This window comes from Ranitomeya variabilis, chromosome 8 (genome assembly GCF_051348905.1).
Source record: "Ranitomeya variabilis isolate aRanVar5 chromosome 8, aRanVar5.hap1, whole genome shotgun sequence".
Taxonomy (NCBI): Eukaryota; Metazoa; Chordata; class Amphibia; order Anura; family Dendrobatidae; genus Ranitomeya; species Ranitomeya variabilis.
The window spans coordinates 220,289,097-220,301,417 of NC_135239.1; the positions used below are offsets into that span (position 1 = coordinate 220,289,097).

At 51.0% G+C, this 12,321-nt stretch overlaps 1 protein-coding gene across 3 annotated transcripts in view; it reads right to left on the reverse strand.

Moving 5' to 3' along the window:
- The window catches only part of FANCD2 (FA complementation group D2), a 193,892-nt gene that overhangs the window by 125,541 nt on the left and 56,030 nt on the right, over positions 1–12,321 (reverse strand). For all 3 annotated transcript variants that reach the window (XM_077277273.1, XM_077277272.1, XM_077277271.1), the window contains exons 17-21: positions 10,703–10,804; positions 9,194–9,306; positions 9,064–9,121; positions 8,756–8,875; positions 7,835–7,908 (exon numbers count right to left, since the gene is read on the reverse strand). In XM_077277273.1, the coding sequence (XP_077133388.1) occupies positions 7,835–7,908; positions 8,756–8,875; positions 9,064–9,121; positions 9,194–9,306; positions 10,703–10,804 (467 nt within the window). The remainder of the gene's footprint in view (positions 1–7,834; positions 7,909–8,755; positions 8,876–9,063; positions 9,122–9,193; positions 9,307–10,702; positions 10,805–12,321) is intronic.

Genomic DNA, 12,321 nt, shown 5'->3' on the forward strand with positions numbered 1-12,321 from the left:
GGTCCTCCCAAGACCTCCTCTCTCCTCCACACTTATCCGCTCCTCATCCAACCGCCTCCAAGACTTCTCCCAAATATCTCCCATCCTCTGGAACTCTCTGCCCCAACACGTCCGGTTATCCACCACATTCAGATCCTTCAGACGGAACCTGAAAACTCATCTCTTCAGGAAAGCCTACAGCCTGCACTGACCCCGCTGCCTCCTCACCACTACTGGAGATACTGCCTCACCAACACTGGAGCTCCCGCAACCCCCAACCTATTGTCTCCTTCCCCACCATCCTGTAGAATGTAAGCCCGCAAGGGCAGGGTCCTCGCCCCTCTGTATCAGTCCGTCATTGTTTACTGTAAGTGATATCTGTAACCTGTATGTAACCCCTCCTCATGTACAGCACCATGGAACCAATGCTGCTTTATATATAAATAAATAATAATAAAAATGTGTCACGGAAATACAGCCCCAGAATCACTGAACGCCATCGTTATTCCCTCATAAAGGGACACTGGTCAGATGTAGAAAATTTGGCCTGGTCATCAAGGTCAACATTGGCTCGTCACTAACCTCTATCCCAAAATGTTATCAATAAGAAGACTATCACCCTGCAGAAAATAAGCCACCACACGGACAAACCTTACAGGTCACAGAAAATGGCGACATACCCAAACAAGCGGGGGGTTTAATTTAAAAAAAAAAAAAGCTTTTGATTTATTTTTCGACACTAAAATAATGAAGCAACCTAGACGTGTTTGGTATCGCCCTACTGGTGAGGACAATCATTATCAGGTGCGTGTTACCACAAAATGCACACCATAAGGCGCCACACAAGTTTGCCACATTTTTTATGTTTTTTATGCTAATTTCCAGCTGCGGTTTACAGTAAGCGAAGCCTACATCTCCTGCACACATTGGTTTTTTTGTCATCAGTGTTTTGTGCTCCGCTGCATATTTTGTCACTTTCAGCATTTTTTCAGTGTTTCACCCATTGACTTGAATGGATGGTGAAGAAATGCTGAAGAAATGCAGGTATCAGGTTTTTCTGCGTTTAATGCGCCAAAACCTGTTTCTACACAATAGGACTTTTTTATCACTAAACTTTATCAGCATGTACAAGAGACAAATCTAACATGCCAAAGACACAGCTAAAAGTGCTGCAGAAAAACTGCAGCTCCTTTACTGCCAAAAAGTGTTCCAAAAACGGCACGTGAACAAAGCCTAAGAGCTGCAGTCCCTGCTGGGCGCCGCGGCGTGACATGTAACCTGGACCCCCCGCATGCATGCACCACAGAGTGCCACCTGTTTCCTCCTTGGCTTGGACTTTGTATCACGTCATCCCCCGCATCCATGCACCACAGAGTGCCACATAGGTTTGCTCCTTGGCCCGGACTTTGTATCACGTCATTCCCTGCATCCATATACCACAGAGTGCCACCTGTTTCCTCCTTGGCCTGGACTTTGTATCACGTCATCCCCTGCATCCATGCACCACAGAGTGCCACCTGTTTCCTCCTTGGCCTGGACTTTGTATCACGTCATCCCCTGCATCCATGCACCACAGAGTGCCACCTGTTTCCTCCTTGGCCTGGACTTTGTATCACGTCATCCCCCGCGTCCATGCACCACGGAGTGCCACCTGTTTCCTCCTTGGCCTGGACTTTGTATCACGTCATCCCCCGTGTCCATGCACCACGGAGTGCCACCTGTTTCCTCCTTGGCCTGGACTTTGTATCACGTCATCCCCTGCATCCATATACCACGGAGTGCCACCTAGGTTTCCTCCTTGGCCCGGACTTTGTATCACGTCATTCCCTGCATCCATATACCACGGAGTGCCACCTAGGTTTCCTCCTTGGCCTGCACTTTGTATCACGTCATCCCCCGCGTCCATGCACCACGGAGTGCCACCTGTTTCCTCCTTGGCCTGGACTTTGTATCACATCATCCCCTGCATCCATGCACTACAGAGTGCCACCTGTTTCCTCCTTGGCCTGGACTTTGTATCATGTCATCCCCCGCATCCATGCACCACAGAGTGCCACCTGTTTCCTCCTTGGCTTGGACTTTGTATCACGTCATCCCCTGCATCCATGCACCACAGAGTGCCACCTAGGTTTGCTCCTTGGCCCGGACTTTGTATCACGTCATTCCCTGCATCCATATACCACGGAGTGCCACCTAGGTTTCCTCCTTGGCCTGCACTTTGTATCACGTCATCCCCCGCGTCCATGCACCACGGAATGCCACCTGTTTCCTCTTTGGCCCGGACTTTGTATCACGTCATCCCCTGCATCCATATACCACGGAGTGCCACCTAGGTTTCCTCCTTGGCCTGCACTTTGTATCACATCATCCCCTGCATCCATGCACCACGGAGTGCCACCTGTTTCCTCTTTGGCCCGGACTTTGTATCACATCATCCCCCGCATCCATGCATCATAGAGTGCCACCTGTTTTCTCCTTGGCCCGGACTTTGTATCACGTCATTGCCTGCATCCATATACCACAGAGTGCCACCTGTTTCCTCCTTGGCCCGGACTTTGTATCACATCATACCCTGCATCCATGCACCACAGAGTGCCACCTAGGTTTGCTCCTTGGCCCGGACTTTGTATCACGTCATTCCCTGCATCCATATACCACGGAGTGCCACCTAGGTTTCCTCCTTGGTCTGCACTTTGTATCACGTCATCCCCCGCGTCCATGCACCACGGAGTGCCACCTGTTTCCTCCTTGGCCCGGACTTTGTATCACGACATACCCTGCATCCATGCACCAGAGTGCCACCTAGGTTTCCTCCTTGGTCTGCACTTTGTATCACGTCATCCCCCGCGTCCATGCACCATGGAGTGCCACCTGTTTCCTCTTTGGCCCGGACTTTGTATCACGTCATCCCCTGCATCCATATACCACGGAGTGCCACCTGTTTCCTCCTGGGCCTGGACTTTGTATCACGTCATCCCCTGGGGTCGGGTGAAGCTCTGAAGTCTCCCAGCGCGCATTAAACCTGGAGATGAAGGAGGCTCTGTGGACACCGTGGAATTTCTGAATCCTTATAATGGCGGCAGCAGATTCACTGCAATTGTGCAACCGACATGTGATGCGGGCTATATGTGATGGGACATGGTCGGCGGCCCCAGGAACACAGGATTGGGGTCCTTCTAAAAATGTGGGGAGCAGAATAAAGCGGAGAATACGCAGCACTGGGATAATAAAGGTAGGACGTGTGCGGATGGTACGGCGTCATGAAAATGTCCTCACAGCTGCTTGTACCCTCATAATCTGTGGCCGTGCATTTAATACATGGCTGAAAGCATCTTACATAACGCCGCGGCTTCATCTCGCCAGCGGTGGCCAGAGCGTTGTGGATGGGACAAGAAGGGATCCCATGTGCACCCCAGTTATGGAGTCTGACGTCAGATGATGCCACAACATGACGCAGTCAGCCAGCACATGGTGGATGGTTGTGCCGCATGGAAGTCATGGGTGAACACTGTAGATCACACACTAAGCAAGGTGTTGGCGGGTGTTCTAAGTTGTTGGCGGGAGATTTTTCTTAAAGCTACACAGGAGCGATCCAATATGCAGTTTATATCCAATTAAGCAATTTTTAAGCCGTTCCCGACATTTGCAGTAAACAAAAATGTCATGACCCAGAAGCACTTCCGGACCAATGCAGTATGTATACGTCATGGCGATCAGAGGGCTGTGCGCGGGCGATCGCCGCCAGGTGTTAGCTGAATCTGACACTCGGCCCTCAGTGCAGGGGGCTCGATCATTGCCATGTTGACCCGATGTTGTGATGATGATGCTCAGTGCCTGAACGAACTGCCTTGTGTCGGCAGGGCTGACAGGTTGTAAAGCATGGCAAGTCTGCCCTCCATGATGCCTCCCGAATACCAGCACTGCTGAGCCATAGCACCAGTGCCACCAGCGCTCCGTCCCTCCCGAGACTCGCCGTGTGGATAAGCAGGGCCACATATGGAGGATTTCTACATTACGCAGACATTGTGGGGCACAATTCCTGTATGAAAATGTAAAATCTGGGGCTAAAAGAAAATTTTGGTGGCAAAAATATAATTACTCCTTTCTTCATTGCCCTATGGTATAACATACTGTGACACACCCGTGGTGTCAATATGATGAATTCATTGAGGTGTAGTTTGTAAAATGGGGTCTTGTGGGGAAGGGGGGGTGGTTCTGCTGTTCTGGCTCCTCAGGGGCTCGGCCAATGTGACATGGCCCCTCAAGAGTCCAGCAAAATGTGAGCTCCAATATGGCGCCTCTTCCTTCGGAGCCTTGCACTGTGCCTAGTATATAGGTAAATGGGTAAGAAAAAACACCAGAAGAAGTCAGTGGATTTTCTGTGGGGACTCCGTCCCCAAGGGGCTTAATGAATTCATCTCAGATGCCCGTTTCCTCTAAAGCACCACTTTTTTGGGGTAAGGGACCTTTGACGAGCACATATAATTTTGACCACCTGATAACGGTGCGCACACGTCTGGGTGCACCACCAGTGTATCGACCACCACGTATGATCAGCATTGAGGGCCCCATTTTGTTAAGTGCCTCTTCAGAAGTTTTAGCTCCTCGTCCCCACACTCCTGGGCTCCGGTTGTCTACATATGGATCCGTGCTACCCAGGTGTCATCATGGCCACACCTGAGCCTCTGTGCATCAATACATGTGTTGCTCAACTGCTGGAACCCTCTTCCTTCAATATAAGGAGGGAGCAGAGATTTACCAATACGCTCCAGCTTGGCATCCGACACTCCGGACTTTTCTCCGGCGCGTCCCAGTGTGACAGGCAGGAGTGCACCGGCCTGCGCAGTAAAGACCCCAGTCCATCATTTCTGGATATGTTGGGACCCCTATCCTCTCCGGTATAGCACTTGCACAGTAGACAAGGGCGGACAGGCTGCTTACAGCATAGAGTGTCTCTTCAGGAGGGTACACTATCAATACGGGGATATTTACACATGGCTTCTCATATTCAAGGCACACATCTGCGGCTATCACAATCGGACATCTTTTTACCTCCTGATGAAGCAATGGGTGAAACGCGCTGATCTAAATCACGTGTGTAAACGAGTCCTACCTCTCTGTAGCGGCCCGTTTATCAGTGTTGCAGGCTGATCTAGCTGGTCATCACCGACTTGTGGCATCACCTTATTTCTTTTATCTCTTACATCTGCCTTCCACTAGACAGGGCTACTGGGGATAACAAGGGATAGCAGACGTGGGGCCATCTTATAGGGTGCCATCCTCCGCTGTGGCCAGACTTAGAGGGCTTTATTAGGAGAAGCCAGTCCTAAAGATTAATAAAGCGTGATACAAAGTCCAGGCCAAGGAGGAAACGGGTGGCACTCTGTGGTGCATGGATGCAGGGGATGACGTGATGCAAAGTCCGGGACAAGGAGGAAACGGGTGGCACTCTGTGGTGCATGGATGCAGGGGATGACGTGATGCAAAGTCCGGGACAAGGAGGAAACGGGTGGCACTCTGTGGTGCATGGATGCAGGGGATGACGTGATGCAAAGTCCGGGACAAGGAGGAAACGGGTGGCACTCTGTGGTGCATGGATGCAGGGGATGACGTGATGCAAAGTCCGGGACAAGGAGGAAACGGGTGGCACTCTGTGGTGCATGGATGCAGGGGATGACGTGATACAAAGTCCAGGCCAAGGAGGAAACGGGTGGCACTCTGTGGTGCATGGATGCAGGGGATGACGTGATACAAAGTCCAGGCCAAGGAGGAAACGGGTGGCACTCTGTGGTGCATGGATGCAGGGGATGACGTGATACAAAGTCCGGGACAAGGAGGAAACGGGTGGCACTCTGTGGTGCATGGATGCAGGGGATGACGTGATGCAAAGTCCGGGACAAGGAGGAAACATGTCTTGTTACTGTGGTCTGCTGGGAACACTAATTCATTCCCTGGACTATGAACGTCACTATGACTTGCTGATATGGAGCTTTGATACATTAGTCCTATGTGGACATCTTTGGCCATCTTGATGCCTAATGTTACTTACCTGCTGGCACTTCTCCTGTGCTACGTGGACACATTGTTCTTACTAATCTGTGTTCACCACTGATTTTTTCTATTTATGGTGGACATGTTTAGTCCTGGAGCATTTTAATGGTTTCGTGTTTATCTTCATACAGATAGGACTTTCTAGGGACCCCAGGGAAAGCCGTCGAGGAGCATAATAGGGTGCCAACCTCCGCGGGTAGGTAGGACCTGAGACTAGGTCCCTGGTAGCGATCATGCCTATTTGTTATTTTTTGTGGTTGTTTGTCATTTTAAGAACAAGTGTCCTGTTTAATAGTATGGAATAAAGTATTTGTTTTAAAGGAACCTGGATGATGCAAAGTTTCGTTCTTATAAAGGTGAGACCTCTTACATTCACGTCTGTGCTTAAAGACATGCTGACAGACTGTCCCCGATGAGTGGAGGATGATTGGAAGCCTATCACGTCTGGCTAAGATGGGGGAGCAATGTGAAGACACAGCATTGTATCGGAATTATCCAGATGCCTAGTTTCAGTAGGCCAGGACTCTTAGGCTATTATCTTTATGTTGACTTTTGAATTTGTGTTTTTCTTCCATTGGTCAAGAAACACAGACTATTGTTCGAACGAGCCAGAATGTTAACGTTTGAGTTGCTGTTTGCTACAACTCATTGTCTGCTATCTTTGACGGACAGGGACAGAGTGAACAATAGATGTTTGTTAATATGTTGATCACACATTGTACCAGGCCAGCTAGTTTATTGACCTGCAAACAGTGAAGGATAAACTATGCAGATTGATTAAATACTCAAACAATGCCCCCTGACCTGTGGATGATGACCTGAGCCACAGATGTGTGTATAAACAGCAATGTCTACCGTTCTGCAAGAAGAATCAGGAATTTACAAAACCACAGCCAGGACAACATGGCTCCATCAAGAGGGACACAGATTTGGCTTTCTACAGGATGCCAACTTAAAGGACAGCCCCAGCTACAAGAATACAGATCAACTCCATTGACCATCACTGAACCTTCAAGACTTTTGGAGAATCCAGGTTGGGACAATCCGGTCACCTGGCCTCGTACATCAATGGGCCGTCAGCTTCCTAAGCTTGTCGTTGCGTCCTTTCTCTGCATGCCTGCCAAAACCAGGGTGACACTGGTGGGGTAGTCGGTCCTGGAAGCCCTGAAGTCACAGCTGCTCTAATCCCGGTAAGACAGCGGAAGGGTGGGACTCTGTAATGTGCACCATCTTGGGTATTTGCTGGGACTGTACTATGCATTATTGCCTGTTTCTAAAGACAGCCGGGTTAGCGGACAAGAGCACCCACTGACCCTGTGTGTCCACACTATGCATTTACTATTTTATATTAACCTTTATGATATATGCTCCACATTAATAAACTACATATTTTTAATTATTTCGTCTCATTTAATTTTTCCTCTATTACTGTCCTCTTGGCTATTTGCCAAATAGTCTATTTAAAAGGTCCATAATGGCTGATTGGCGAATAGTTGGCAGTCCTTACATTACATAGTCCTAACATACCCTGGTGCCTCAGCACTAGTAGTCTGGCGCCATGACGCACAGCGAGGCCATATAATGGACACTACAGCGAGGCCATATAATGGACACTGGGGATGTGGTCCCTGCAGGAGTCCATGCAGTAACACGTCAGCAGACCATGGAGCAGGAACTGAAGGGTAACCACAGACTTGGTATGGCCCCTCAGTCCGTGACCGGTCACACGAATCCCTTGTGGGATCATTATTGGTGAAGATCTCTAGGCAGAGCAGGAGAAAAGATGGAGACACAATGGACTCACCCCTCTATTGCTGGCTCCAGATCCACCACATAATCGTCCTGGAAATCCTCCACCACAGTCTTCCTCACATGTTCCTGCAGCAGATGAGATCAGGCAGACAATCAGCGCTCGACAGGACGCGCAGGGATCATCGCCCCCCACCCCAGAGAATGCGCAGGGGTCGCCGCCGCCGCCCCAGAGAACGCGCAGGGGTCGCCGCCGCCGCCCCAGAGAACGCGCAGGGGTCGCCGCCGCCGCCCCAGAGAACGCGCAGGGGCCGCCGCCCCAGAGAACGCGCAGGGGTCGCCGCCCCAGAGAACGCGCAGGGGTCGCCGCCCCAGAGAACGCGCAGGGGTCGCCGCCCCAGAGAACGCGCAGGGGTCGCCGCCCCAGAGAACGCGCAGGGGTCGCCGCCCCAGAGAACGCGCAGGGGTCGCCGTCGCCACCCCAGAGAACACGCAGGGGTCGCCGCCGCCGCCGCCCCAGAGAACGCGCAGGGGTCGCCACCACCGCCCCAGATGTTTCAATCACAAGAAACGGCTTCTGTTATCACCCAGCCGCAATGTCTGTTCAAGCAGTAGGGATCAGCGGCCAGTCAGAGTGCCATAGATCCTCCGCTCTCTGCCGCCACTGGATCAGTGCACATATTAGAGCATAGACACTGCCATCTAATGGCCTGCAGCGGGAGAGATGCTAGTGCATGGGCAGGCACTGGGGGAACACCACTGCACAACAGATACTGGCGGAGGAGCCACCGCACAACAGATACTGGGGGAGGAGCCACCGCACAACAGATACTGGGGGAGGAGCCACCGCACAACAGATACTGGGGGAGGAGCCACCGCACAACAGATACTGGGGGAGGAGCCACTGCACTGCAGAGCGGCCTCTTCTCACAGACAGTGCAGAGCATTTCCAGAGAGGACGGAGGACGAGCCTTACCATGACCTCAAACGCCAAACTCCTCTTCTGGACCAGATCAGCCAGCTCATCATAAAGGAAAGCGGCAGACAGCGGCGACTGCTCACAGCAAGACCGGGCCAGAGCCAGCAGAGATGTAACCTGTATACAAACACAGGATATAGACTACCGGCACACACTGGGACTCGCCCCGGCGGCGGCACACACTGGGACTCGCCCCGGCGGCGGCACACACTGGGACTCGCCCCGGCGGCGGCACACACTGGGACTCGCCCCGGCGGCGGCACACACTGGGACTCGCCCCGGCGGCGGCACACACTGGGACTCACCTGGCGGCGGCACACACTGGGACTTATCGTGTCTGAACTTCTGGGCAACAACTTCTCTCTAGAGATACAAAGAATTTAAAATGTCAAGAGGCTCAGGCACCGCTGCAACTGATCCACAGCAGCAACAGACCTGTCCTGTGCGGCCATGCATCCCACCATCCTCACCGCCCCGATCACCCCAATGCGCTTGTACTTCAGAGCCGTGCTGGAGAGCTGCTTCCTTATCACCATGTGCAGCTCGTCCTGAAACAGAATGACCAGAGAGAAACGCGTGAGCCAGCAACACCTCAGGCGCCAAACACCACGTCCATCATCCATAAACGTCATGTGCACATCTCCGGCTCACATAGGGTTAATGGGCAGGTCACTTTATAGATGGAGTACATACATGTCCCATATACCCGCAATAATACCACCCGAGCACCACACACAGGGTTAATGTAAGGACCAGCTATATACCACCCACACAGGGTTAATGTACGGACCCGCTATATACCGCACACACAGGGTTAATGTACGGACTCGCTATATACCACCCACACAAGGTTAATGAAGGGAATTGTTATATACCAATCACAGGGTTAATATATGGACCCGCTATATACCATCCACATAGGGTAAATGTATGGACCCGCTATATACCGCACACACAGGGTTAATGTACGGACCCGCTATATACCACCCACACAAGGTTAATGAAGGGAATTGCTATATACCAATCACAGGGTTAATATATGCACCCGCTATATACCACCCACATAGGGTAAATGTATGGACCCGCTATATACCGCACACACAGGGTTAATGTACGGACCCGCTATATACCGCACACACAGGGTTAATGTACGGACCCGCTATATACCGCACACACAGGGTTAATGTACGGACCCGCTATATACCACCCACACAAGGTTAATGAAGGGAATTGCTATATACCAATCACAGGGTTAATATATGGACCCGCTATATACCACCCACATAGGGTAAATGTATGGACCCGCTATATACCGCACACACAGGGTTAATGTACAGACCCGCTATATACCACCCACACAAGGTTAATGAAGGGAATTGCTATATACCAATCACAGGGTTAATATATGGACCCGCTATATACCACCCACATAGGGTAAATGTATGGACCCGCTATATACCGCACACACAGGGTTAATGTACGGACCCGCTATATACCACCCACACAAGGTTAATGAAGGGAATTGCTATATACCAATCACAGGGTTAATATATGGACCCGCTATATACCACCCACATAGGGTAAATGTATGGACCCGCTATATACCGCACACACAGGGTTAATGTACAGACCCGCTATATACCACCCACACAAGGTTAATGAAGGGAATTGCTATATACCAATCACAGGGTTAATATATGGACCCGCTATATACCACCCACATAGGGTAAATGTATGGACCCGCTATATACCGCACACACAGGGTTAATGTACAGACCCGCTATATACCACCCACACAAGGTTAATGAAGGGAATTGCTATATACCAATCACAGGGTTAATATATGGACCCGCTATATACCACCCACATAGGGTAAATGTATGGACCCGCTATATACTGCCCACACATCACACAGGGTGCCTACGCAGTTCCTGGTGCCGGTACCTGGATGTGGGCTCCTTCAGGGCTGGATCCCAGCACACACAAGATCTGGAAGAGTTTGCGGGTCTGATGAGAGCTCAGATTGTCCAGATGATCCAATATTCCCTGCAGAAAAGGATCTCAAATGATCAGTTACTGTATACATCCGATCTACAGCGACAAGTGACTGGGTGTCTGGGCCGAGGAAGAGGCCAGACGTCAGGAAAAATGTAAAGGAGACCATTTGCTAATGAGCAATAATAAGGCAGGTCATATGGGATTTTAAACAGCAGCTCCCATGCCCAGCACCTGAAGGATTTTAGCAGCAGTGCCTCTGCCCTGTGTCTGAGGGATTGAGGCATGGCTTACTTATGGACTGAAGGAAACAAGAGCTCACACTTCATTCCAATCCTTCAGCTCCGGCCTGATGAATAGGTAACCCACTTCACTTATCTGCTGAGGAGCAGACACAAGTTTGGGCTCCGTGTGTACAAGAGGCTTGGGGGGGGGGGGGGGGGGGTGCCTTATCCACATTTGGTTGAGAAGTGCATAGAAGTCTATGAAGTGCACATAGTACATCACCCAGCTTTGCACACAGACTTGCCTCTGCACCTAGCTTCCACTTCCACTTGGTATGTCTTTCAACTAACCCCAGCTTTACCCCACCTGTGTTATTTATGACCTTGTTTACTCAGGCTTGATTGTTTGCATCTGGTCCACCCTTAATTCTCTGACCAAGATGAGCAGAGACCGCTCCTCTCTGCTTCACACCTGAACGCACTTAGTTTTCCATATATTGCATAGCTCAAGTCTGCAATGACTTCAGTCTGCAGGGTGTCCTAGAAGTGTGGATTAATTTAGAATTAAAACCAGAATTGAACCAGAAGGGAACTGAAGGGAACTGGATACAGTCACTGTAAACAATGTTTCTGTTTGTTATTACTCTCACCCCTATAATCCTTCACTTTCTGCCAACTCCCCTGATCCCTACTCCTAGTAATGAACTGTTCATCTCCTCTTCAATCCTCCCCATCCATCTCACCTCCTCCTCAGAACGGTTCATTAAAGGGAACCTGTAACCCCCCCCCCAGTCGTTTCAAACTAAAAGAGCCACCTTGTGCAGCAGTAATGCTGCATTCTGACAAGGTGGCTCTTTTAGTTCTGGGGGCTGTAACTTGAGAAATAATCAGTTTTATAATTTGTCTGAAGTATCTGCTCCTCAGTCAAGTGGGCCGGCGTTTCCCCCCTGCTTCAGACAGCACACAGCCGTCACTCACATCTTCTTGGCGCCGGGCGCCACCTCCACACCACTGTTTTCAAAAGTAGCCGGAGCCTGCGCTCTTTTCTCCTGCCTGGTGCAGGCGCAGTGAACGCTGGCCGTCTTTCCTCATATGCAGCCCAGCTGACTGCGCCTGTGCGGCCGCCCTGCCTGTGAATCCCAGCCCCGCAATGTGAATAAATCATAAGTCACTGCGGGGCTGGGATTCACAGGCAGGGCGGCCGCACAGGCGCAGTCAGCTGGACTGCATATGAGGAAAGACGGCCAGCGTTCACTGCGCCTGCACCAGGCAGGAGAAAAGAGCGCAGGCGCCGGCTACTTTTGAAAACAGCGGTGAGGAGGTGGCGTCCAGAAGATGTGAGTG